Raw genomic sequence first — 11,688 nt, forward strand, 5'->3', positions numbered from 1 at the left:
CGAAGCAGCCCGATTGGTTTGGGTTAGGCATTTCACCTTGAGTGGTTAAGGTTAGGGTTAGGGGATTGGTCAGGGGATAGGACCTGTACATGTAAGCATGGACGCCTGGCCAATAGTAGTGTGTGAACGCTATTGAAGGGCGGGTCTTTGGTGTGGCCATAGTGGGATTCGTAATATCGCGGCCGGGAGCGTATGGAACAGCTAAATGTTTGCCAAACAAAGAACAGTCATCTCTCTCGCCCGTCTCTTTTCTCTCTCCGTGAAATGAAGCTGCATTCAGGTACAGTAGGAAACCGTGTTCTATAAACCATCTGACTAAAACTGTTACTGTAAAATATAGTCTACTTGTGCTACATTGAGGGGGGTGGGGGGATGTTAAAGAATACGACAGGATGCCGCGGCGATTGCTTTTAGTTTTATCTGAACGCAGCTTCACTAGTAGCTACAGAGCTCATTTAAGATGATGCTCTTACGTCCCATTTCCATGAAGGCAGCACGGAGATGCAAAGAAAAGTTAGGATACCCGTCCAGTCACAGTGCTGTAAACTGGCAGGTTTTAATGTTGCAGACCACTTATTTTAGTAGTTTAAGTGTAAACATGTATTATTGTGAGTCTTTGGTTTAAACTAGCTTTCAAAAAAAAAAAAAAAAAAAAAAAAAAAAAAAAAAAAAAAAAGCACCCCAAATGCACCTCAACGCCCCACTTTACAAAATATCGCTTCCAACGCCCCCCATCATCTTCTGAACGCCCCCTGGTGGGCGGTACCGCCCCCGTTGAGAAACACTGCTTTAAAGGATTTGTGCCGAGTTACCTGTATAGTTGGAATTTAGAAACACAAAATACCCAAAAAATCCAATTAAACACATTTATAATATACAAAATTTTATTACAAAAAAAGTGTTCGTTCTACATGAAAGTTTTCAAAACTCCACTTTAAAAATGGCTTCAGACATTTTTAATCAAACTACAGATAACTCTGGTAGTAAAATGACAGTGAAGAAACAGCACCACTAAACCAAAAACATAAGCAGTGCTTCCAGAAACAATACATTTTTTAAAACCGATTTGCTGCTGTCTACTGCTTGTACAGGAGTTAATCCATTTTCACAGGAATTCATTCTAGCTGCCTGTTTAGATAGCAATGAGAATCCAAGATGTAACAAACTTGAGTTCAGCAGAAAAACCGTTTAAAATAAAAAAAATGTGGGGCCTAAGTGACAAAATAAAATCTAAATCCCTGAATTTGAGAAGGAATCCAGGTCTGGTATCCTACAGAGGCAGACCAACAGGGACAGCAGGCTATACTGATGGAATCATCCACACAAAAAAAGTTAAGCTGAACAATGCATTGCAGAACATATAAACCGCTTAGTCATCATCGTCGTCATCATCATCTTCCTCCTCATCGTCATCCTCTTCCTCATCGTCATCATCATCGTCGTCAACTGGTTGTGCTTTCTTGGCAGCGGGCCTGCCTGGGCCACTCTTCTTACCAGCATCACTCTTCGCTGAGCCCGATTTGGCTTTGTAGGCAGCAACATCCTTAAAAATAAAAAGGCAATTTATGTAACATCTTCATACAAATGTCAGTACAGTCTCTTCATGGGATACAATACAAATCTCTCACTTAAACCTGCTGGTACTTTAAACAATGGGCAAAGATAGATACCTTCTCATATTTTTCCTTCAGCTTGGCAGCCCTGGCCTCATAGGGTGCCTTGTCTTTGGCAGTCTGTGTAGACCAAAACTCTCCAAGCTTCTTGGCGATGTCACCTATTGAAATACCAGGATTCTCCTCCTTGATTCTGGGGCGGTGATCAGAGCAGAAGACGAAGAAAGCGGAACTGGACAGAAAAAGCAAATATATGAAGGTCAAAAAGCATGTAGAAACATAGCTATAAGCATTTTGTAAACTTGTATCGTCTCTCCTCTATAAAACCTAGATGGGGATGTGGTGAAGGTTTAAAACTTACGGTGGCCTTTTGGGTGCATTAGGGTCCTTCTTCTTCTTGCCCGGAGCACCTCTAGGAGGGACGTACGTTTTCATCTCTCGGTCATAGCGGACCTTGTCGGTCTTGGCCATGTCCTCGAACCTCACCTTCTCCTTGGCAGACATGTTCTACATAACAGAAGCCACAGATTTGAGCAAACTCAACATTCTGATAGACCATCTTAAAAAACAAATATTGTATACCTTTCAGACAACAGAATGGTTATAGAAATTTGAATCTAACTTCTCATTGAAAATACTATGAACTTATGTTGGGATAGCCTCCCATTTAGAGATGGCCCGATACAATTTTTGCTTCCCGATACAGATTCCGATACCTGAACTTGCGTATCGGCCGATACCGAGTACCGATCAGATACCAGTGTGTCATTTTATTATGTTTTAACAGCTGTATACTACTATCCCTGTATTGATGTGATATTATTTCTTTGTCCGTCTGGCTCAGGTTAAACTCTTTGTGAAACATGAACAAACACAGAACTTTTATTTTCCAGTTTGACAGTCAGTTATAATGGAAAAAGAACTGAAATAAACTACTTTAACATAGATTTTCTTTAGGGCTTTATTACGTGGTATCGGATTGGTGAATAAACTCCAGTACTTCCCGATACCAGCGTTTAAGGCAGTATCGGAGCATCTCTACTCCCATTTTCACTTAAACAAGGTCCATTTATTAAGTATGCCCACATCATCTGTAGAGAGCTATGCAAATGGGTAAAAAGCATCTACACTAAAAGTACTCACTATCAAATCCAATGTACGGTTGTGTTGACAACCTGAGTCACAAATAAAATAAAGCTACTACATAAATACCTAGATGTGTCAACATTTAGTCATTGTGCAACATGTGTCTGCTGACGGCAGAAGTTGGCAATTAGGTACACTCCGATAAAAATGTTCTATTAATTTATCAAAATGCGTGTAAGAAGAATTCGTGTAAGAAGAATGTAAGAACACGACTTAACGACTTGTTATAAGTATAGCCAGTTACTTCCCCACATGATTCATTTATACTTTGCCCGTTATGTTAACACACCATATAGCATTCAGTTAGTTTTAATGCCTTTCAAATAAATCACATTAAGCCCACTGGGGATTCTCCTTTAAACCATTTTTATCTCCAAAAATACTGTTATTGTTCCAATTGTAAATTTGACTAATTCATCATTGCATCTGCCATTTTGGTTAGCCATTTATGACCAGTTTTAAAATGATGTCTGCACCCTGTAGGATAGAGGTATAGGCAAATCCTTAAGCCCATGCCAGATGTTGAAATAGTCAGTCCATACATTTAAATAAATAAGACTCATTTGAACCCAAATGTTGTTTGGGGCAGTAATGTTGCATATTGTCACCTTCCTAAATTAATGGCTGTCATTTGACAAAAAATATTTTCTTGCCTAAGTCATCTCATGGTGCTGGCCACCTCTGGTAAAATGGCCTACATCCTCAGTTGAAAAGGTCAAGTGATTATACACCTTTAGTATAATTGACTGTCAAGAGTGTGACTTAGGCCATTTTATTTAATTTAACAAGCTTTAAAAAAAAAAAAAAAATGGCAGCCGCTTCAACAAAGATCTACCCCTCTATCACTTAAGTTATTTCCATGATTCAGGGCTCGTCCCCAATAGTGATGCGGTTTTCTGCACATGCACGCTGATTGAGTTTAAAATTGCCCAGTCACAAAAGGCATTTATTCCTCTTATGTTGCATAATTGACAGACATTGTTATTAGTATGTCAATAGTCATCTGTTATAACATTTGAGTAAAAATTATATTATCTATATATTGGTTCAGTTTTCTGAAAAACCTGAAATTATTTTAGGAAAGTTACGATATTAAAAAGGTCTTGGTAGATTTAGTGGTATTCAGCTTCACATTTGTTTCAAGTTTTTATTTATTTAACATTGAACAATATATACAATGTTTATTTTAAATCTTGACTCACCCTCCATCTCTCAGAGCATTTCTTGGAAAACTCTGAAAAGCCTACACTGGTCCCTGGGTGCTTCTTTTTGTGTTCTTCACGGCAAGTGGCAACAAAGAAAGCATAGGAGGAGGTCTTGCCTCTTGGCTTATTTGGGTCCTTTGTCATGGCTGCGACTGATCTAGAAACAAAGGGCAAAAACATCACATGACACAGCGAACCCAGCATCTGGGCATGCAATAACGTTAAAGTTACAACGGTGGGCCTAAATTACTACTTATTAGCTTGTAACGTCTTCATAATTACCAAACGTCACATGTTTAGCTAGTAACGTTAAACAATTGTGTTATCAAATCGTTCATTAAGTATTGAAAGTAACGTTATTTTAGCAAAAATAGGGCAAGCAAACGACCAAGGGTGTTTAAAGGCTCTAATCGGATTTCCTTTTCTCCGGGACAAAAAGACGACACCATTTTGCATCTTCCCGCCTAAACGCGACTGCGCTAAAAGCTTACTAAACCATGTTACCTAATGCGATTACTTTCAATTTAAGGACTGCTATTCAGCGTTTAACTGTAGGAAAACTAACCAGAGAGTTAGTTTAAACCAAATGACAAACTCAAACTTGAGGAGCTCCAGTCGTGTTACGCTAGCAGCTAAGCTACCAAACGAAATGGCGTTTGAACGGCATGTTGCGCACACAGCAATGTTAAACCTGTGGCCTGTGGCACAATATCGAACGAGGCCCAAAACTTCGCAGTTTATAATTTGGATTAACCAGAAAACATCGGCTTTCGTCGGAGACCTCAAGATAACAGTTATGATCTAGCTATCTAACGTTACGTAGGTAGCTAACAAATAGTATGCTTAATATACAAACGACTTAGCTAATTCACCAATAGACTTTAGCTAGTTGGTTTAACGTTACATGCACAACTATTAAATTAGCTAGGTCATCTGAGGGACTAACGTTAAACCAAACTAACATGGATAAAAACGACTTTCAATAACAGAATTATCAACAAATAATTAAAAAAATTGCGAGGCCTTACCTTCTTTCAGCAAGACAAGTTGTGAACGACTGAATGAGGACAAAAGCTCGACTGTTTTGTCACTGCCTGCGACGCCGAACTAACTTAACTACACGTACTTCCACAACTCCTCCCCAACAGCAGCGGATTGGCCAGATTTAAGCATTTACATTTGAATGTAGGGTAAAAGAAAGATGCGCCGCTGTGATTGGTTGTATGGTTGCGATCACGTTTGTATGCGTTGTTTGTATGCTCATTGGTTGAACGGGGCTTTTAAACATACGGCGCGAAAATGTCTTTGTTTGCTTCGAGTCAAAATCTGTTCATTACATCTGTTGATGTGTGGTCGGGGTTGGGTTTGTGACGCGTTGTAACCGTTTGTTTTCTAGATGAGACTGACAGCAGCAGAAACGACTATAGGTCTGTTTCTATTTTGTTTCATTCAAGGAGATTCAAACTGCCCGTGTTAAGTCAAATCAAAAACAAAACTGCTTAAACTTAAAACTTAATTTGTTTTCCTATCTGGCACAGATGACAGATAATCTAGAACATCAAAATAAGACTTGCATATTTACATTTTCCCTTCAAAATGCAACATATAAATCACTGTTTATACATGGATATACATGAATATATGGAATATAAGATTGTGTGATTGTACAAAATAAAAAAAATAGTCAAATGTTTTCATTTTAAGACACACTCTGTATCAAATTATAGTATATTCTAGATGAGCACTGAGTTACAGTTCAGGAGAAATGACAGTAACACAAACTGTGTTTTTAATTCATTGGAGGAATGTGCACAATTGTGAAATATGGAATATGTCAATTTTTGTCAATGAACTGCATAATGTAATTTATATAATTTATTACCAATAGCAATAGGGACAGGGGATGTGAATTGTCTGATAAAAACAAAGTCACAAAACGTTCAAGGGCATTTTGTCACTAGTTGGCAATATTGACAGCTAACATTAGGCCTTCTTCCATTTAGCATTTTCTTTTCTGTGCCTACCGTATTATTAATAATTTCAGAGTTCAAAGATCTTTAGGTATTTTAGGTTTGTTTCCTTCAAAATTTTGCCATTACAATCAGGAGACACTTCATGTAATTGTGAAATAAGTTTATTGAACATGGTGCACGATAGGATATGTTAGTCTTTGGCAATTAGACTCCATCGCAATGTTAAATTATAAAGGGTAGAGGCCATGGTTATATCCCCCTGATATAGTCTAGACACTCGTGGTGGTAATGAAGGGATAAAGGAAGCCTGCAGATCTGGATGGATGTGATGTGGAGCGGGGCTTCTGATGGAGGAACCGGTGCTGGGAATGATGACAACTGGAGGTAAATGGCAACTGACAGCAGCGAAGAGTAGAACGGATTTAAAGTTTGAATGCAACAACGGAATAGCTTACAAAGATTGTGGTAAGGTCTGAAAGAGTAAACACCCACATTTAGCTGATGACCATGAAGCTGATTAGGTTAGGAGAGGGAGAGAATATTATTATTTTAGATATTTGTGTCAAATCCACACTGAACATTACTCATAAACTCTGGGATAAAAGCTTTGTTTATCTTGTTAGTTTTGGATGTATGTGGCGAACGTGATTAAATCAAATCATGTTTGCAGATATTGAAATGTAATTGAGATAGCAGCAATTTGAGACGATCTTTAGATATCCTTTAACACAAATCATTAAAGTTGAATTCCTGAAATTGACACTTTTGGCATTATTGTCTTAAATAGAAATGTGTAGACGTGTCTGAATGTTTTTGCAAAATGGTATGCAAACATTTTGAAGAATGCAATAAATATACAAATTGGAGGGGGTGGGGGGGATTTATGCTGAGCTTCATTTTGATTATTTAAATGAAACAATCCTGTTTAATGGAGGATTTTCTCATACTAATCCTGGTGGTAATTGTGATTGGTGTCATATAAACGAGGGTTGCATGGTGGATTTTTAATGCCTTAAAATATAGATTGCAATGATAGATTCAGATTCAGACACTTTATAAATCCCAATCCAGTCAACTAGCACTCACTAAACTATAGTTAAAAATGATAAAGTTGCAGAGGGAACAACAACAAAATGCATATGGGGACAGGTTACAATAACCAAAAGCATTAAATAAAACGTAACTATGCTGTTTAAGCTGTTTGTGTCCTTCACAGATATCCCACTAAACCAGAAGAAAGTAAGAAGGCTTTCAACAAAAGATGCATGGAGGTTTGAGAGAACATGCCTGTGCTGATATATTTCTTAGCATTACGAATATTCTCTATAATCATCAGTAAATGAATAACTGCAGGGGTGCATGCAGGTATTAAAAAAGGGTTTAAGCCTGCTACAAAGGACTAAAAGGACCTCTGCTGCCAGGTTTTCAATGACAGGTTGTATCATCACACACAGCAGACAGCCAACACATTAAATATGAATGCAAACATTTTCATTTAACTACAGAAAGCCCCTGTTAGTAAAAATGACTTTCAAAACAGATTTTAACATTTTTGAAAAAAAAACTTTTCAAACAGCAAAACAATGTCAATTTTAAATAACATAAAGTAAGGGGGAAATATAGAAAAGCCAAGTACACCAATCTGCTCAAAAAAATCAACTAGTCCAAGTGGAAGTCAGAAAGGAGTTTCAAAAGATTAGACAGGACATGTGACAAGTTTTGATGAATCCAAGAAGACAATGGCAATATTTTCAAGAACCCAGACAATCAGCTCCAAATCCCTGTACCAAGAAAGTATGTAACTTGGTGGAGAGATTAGTGCACATATATTAATGCTACAATATGAACATGATTAAGTAATTCTAATTGAAACAAAATACTGTGTCATAATTCCAAAACTAAACTAAACTTAATATAATGTATGGAGTAGACTGAATGATGAATTGTAATTCCTATTATAAATAATCAATTATAGTCAAATAAACCACAAATAAATAAATAAACTCTTTCTCTACTCTTCGTCCATTCCTGCTCAACAGATTACTTCTCTGGGCTGGGGTTAAACAGATTTGCCTAATTAAAAAGGAATTAATTGAATATAGCTTTGCTCCACTACAGTTTTTGCAGTATGCACAGGCCACATTCTATTTAATCACTTTAGGTTATCCAACCTCTTTTAACCCTTTTGGTAAACTGGTGTCTCATGATTGATCATGTTTGGGATGTTGGTCTCATTCAGTGTAATTAAATGCCCTATACTGTCAGTTTACTGCAGTAGGCTAATCACTCCTCTTTTTTTCTTTTCTTTTTTTACATGTGATGTTAATGAGAAACCCAGTTGGAGTGGATTGAAGGTAATCTATGTGAGCCTGTGGTCAGACCTCAGAACCATTGTCTTTACAGATGCATATAGTAGATGGGCTATCTATCTGGATGGGCTGGGGGTGGGTGGAAAATACATGTCAAAGAAAAACATCAGTAACATGTTTCTCCTTTTATTGGGGCAAATGGTTCATTGTAAATCTATTCCCCACTTAGTTAAGCACTCCAAGTGAACACAACAACCTTAACAACACGACAGTCTATACAGCACTACAAACTATGGCCTAAAAATGTAGCTTCCATGGAGTTGAACCTTTCTAAAACATTAGCAAAATGAAACAATAAGCCACAGAAAGGTAGTTATGAAAATTTTTGCAAGACACATTTTCCATGCTTTTTTAATCCTACATGCTATCCAATAGCAGTAAACCTTTGCATGTATGTTATAATTGTAATAACCCTTAACTTTTACATTGTCAGAGATGTAGGCTAGAGCATTGGTTCCCACCTGTAGCACTTTCTTTCTGAGAGTTATTTGAGAAGATCAATACCATGTCTGTGTCATAACTTATGAGTTGTAACAAATAGACATGGATTTGTTTAAGCAATCACAAGCCAAAAAAGTTACAGCATGATCTGATGCAATGCAATAAACACTGATTCTCAGCTGCATGTACTGTAAAAGCCAAACGTGGTGTACCTACAGTTGGTAGGTCCAGAGAAAATTGTCTCAGGTAGAAAGTGTTTTTAACACTTTTTAGCTTGCAAGGTAATCTGTCTCATTTGTGGAGATCCTATCTGCCCACAACAAGGTTTACTTATCCTCTGGCTAAATGTTGTTGACAAGGCTGAGGTTAGGAAGAGGAGTTAGTAGAGCATGTAGTTTTCAGTTCTACCGGGTATGGGACGTATATATAGAGGTGATGAGAATTAATCTCAGGAAATTTGGGGTGCAGAAATTTACATTAAAAGGATTACAGAGACTCTGTGAGAAAGCACAGGCCAAGGCACTGTTAGCATTCTTAATCCCCCACACTGGAGCAGAAGGTGGCAGTAATGCACCAATGAGCTGGATGCCTCTCAGGGCCACCGTAGTTAAGGTTAGGGAACACAGGGGGCGTGTTCTTGTGTCCCTGTGAAACGTCATCTTGTGTTGCCAAAGTACTGTCCCAATCATAGACAGTAGGTCCCAATCATAGGGCGTTTCCCAATATGTGTTCTTCTATTGACTTGTGTTCTTGTGTCCCTGTGAAACGTCATCTCGTGTTGCCAAAGTACTGTCCCAATACACAAGTTCCCATTTCGCCAAGAACAGTTAAAATTCCCGGATGTATTCTTGACACGCCCATTTACCGAGGATACATCGGTTGGTAACTTGTATGAACTTCGCAGCACCTGTATCCCAACATTCATTTCGGCATTCAATGATGGTTGGATTCATTGGTTGGATTCCCAGTACATAGACAGTACAAAAACGGGACAATTTTAACAATTTTCGCCATCTTATTCATCACTAAATTCACTTCTGAGAACATTTTAGGCGAGAAATGAAAGGTTTAGATTTCGAATATAGGCAGTCTTGCGAAAATCTTTGCCGAATTGACAATTTGCTCCAAAGTTTTTGGAGTTTTCAGAGCTCCATAAATTGACGCGGCCGCCAGCTTGCGCCTGCCGGGGCCACTAGCTCGGCGCTCGGACAGTCTCACTCGGAGACCCCGCTGTAGGACCCCGTAGGTCTTTTAGACCGGTTCCGTAAATAAGAGGCTTTTATTTCACCGTTGACGGATCGTTTTTTTAAATATCACAACACATGTGCATCATAAGATTAACGGGAACCTGTGTTAACTGTCTTTTTGGAGTTAAACTCAACAAGCACACACACACACACACACACACACACACCGCAGCAGGCAGAGGAAGATATACCATAGACTCTATATTATATGAGATATCCCCTTTTTTTTTCAGGAGACTTGTTTAAATTATGCCATAGGCTATAGCCTACATTATATTTTGTATTTAGTTCATATTTTTGGCGTATTTGTTTTCTGATTTATTAGAAATTGAGTTTCAGTCTGTATGATAAATGTACAGTTGTACATAAAGTGGTAACATGCTATGACATGTTATGTAGACTAAAGGGGAGACACCAACCTTCTAATTTCCATCTCCCTGGGCATACCGTATACAGTGCACTACAATAATATAGAAATGGTAATTCCACATACTACTAATAGGAACACATAGGACACACCAGTGCATATGCCTATTTTTTTTTTATTTAAACTGACTTAAACTTATACACTAATAATAGTAGGGATTGCGTTCCACTTTTTTGATTAAGTAAAGGGTGTTTGAGCTAAACCATAAACAATCAAATTAAAGTTCAATTAGTTTTATTTTTCAATATTATTGCAATAGTTGTAGCATTATGAGTTTTTCTTGTCCGGAGATTGTTTTAATACAAAGTGGTTATATTGTTGTGTTTTTTATATCTAGCTGGTATTTTGGAGCCTTGCAGGTAGCCTCTGTGCTGGGGGTGTTGAGCAATAACAGGAAGAACGCATCGTCTCAAACGATGCGTTCGAAATAACAGCGTTTTCTGTGCTTGTGAACTTGCGAGTTAATTCTTCCAAGAACAACCAGCAAGAACGTTCTCCCCAAGAACACAAGTCCGTAGTTTGCATTCTTGGTATTGAGAGACGCCCATAGACAGTATATAATACCAATACACAAGTTCCCATTTCGCCAAGAACAGTTAAAATTCCCGGATGTATTCTTGACACGCCCATTTACCGAGGATACATCGGTTGGTAACTTGTATGAACTTCGCAGCACCTGTATCCCAACATTAATTTCGGCATTCAATAATGGTTGGATTTCCAGTACATAGACAGCCCAAAAACGGGACAATTTTAACAATTTTCGCCATCTTATTCATCACTAAATTCACTTCTGAGAACATTTTAGATTTCGAATATAGGCAGTCTTGCGTAAATCTTTGCCGAATTGACAATTTGCTCACGAATTGACAAGTTTTTGGAGTTTTCGGAGCTCCATAAATTGACGCGGCCACCAGCGCTCGGACAGTCACACTCGGAGACCCCGCTGTAGGACCCCGGACCGGTTCTGTAAATAAGAGGCTTTTATTTCGCCGTTGACGGATCTTTTGTTTAAATATCACAACACATGTCCATCATAAGATTAACGGGAACCTGTGTTAACTGTCTTTTTAGAGTTAAACTCAACAAGCACACACACACACATACACACACACACACAGCGCAGCAGGCAGAGGAGAGATATAGGCCTACCATAGACTGTATATTATTAGTCTATGAGATATACCCGTTTCTTTTCGGGAGATTTGTTTAAATTATGCCATAGGCTATAGCCTACATTCTATTTTGTATTTAGTTCATATTTTTG

General features: G+C 38.1%; 1 protein-coding gene across 1 annotated transcript; it reads right to left on the bottom strand.

Moving 5' to 3' along the window:
• Window positions 1-915: 915 nt before the first annotated feature.
• hmgb2a (high mobility group box 2a) lies at window positions 916-5,100 on the bottom strand. The gene is made up of 5 exons (XM_028599326.1): window positions 4,993-5,100; window positions 3,962-4,121; window positions 1,975-2,120; window positions 1,671-1,845; window positions 916-1,543 (listed from the first exon to the last, which is right to left on the bottom strand). Exons 2-5 carry the CDS (start codon window positions 4,106-4,108, stop codon window positions 1,370-1,372), a joined length of 642 nt encoding a protein of 213 aa, XP_028455127.1. The 5' UTR covers window positions 4,109-4,121; window positions 4,993-5,100; the 3' UTR covers window positions 916-1,369.
• Between the last annotated feature and the right edge of the window lie 6,588 nt (window positions 5,101-11,688).

The sequence above is a fragment of the Perca flavescens genome, chromosome 2 (genome assembly GCF_004354835.1).
Source record: "Perca flavescens isolate YP-PL-M2 chromosome 2, PFLA_1.0, whole genome shotgun sequence".
NCBI classification, from domain to species: Eukaryota; Metazoa; Chordata; class Actinopteri; order Perciformes; family Percidae; genus Perca; species Perca flavescens.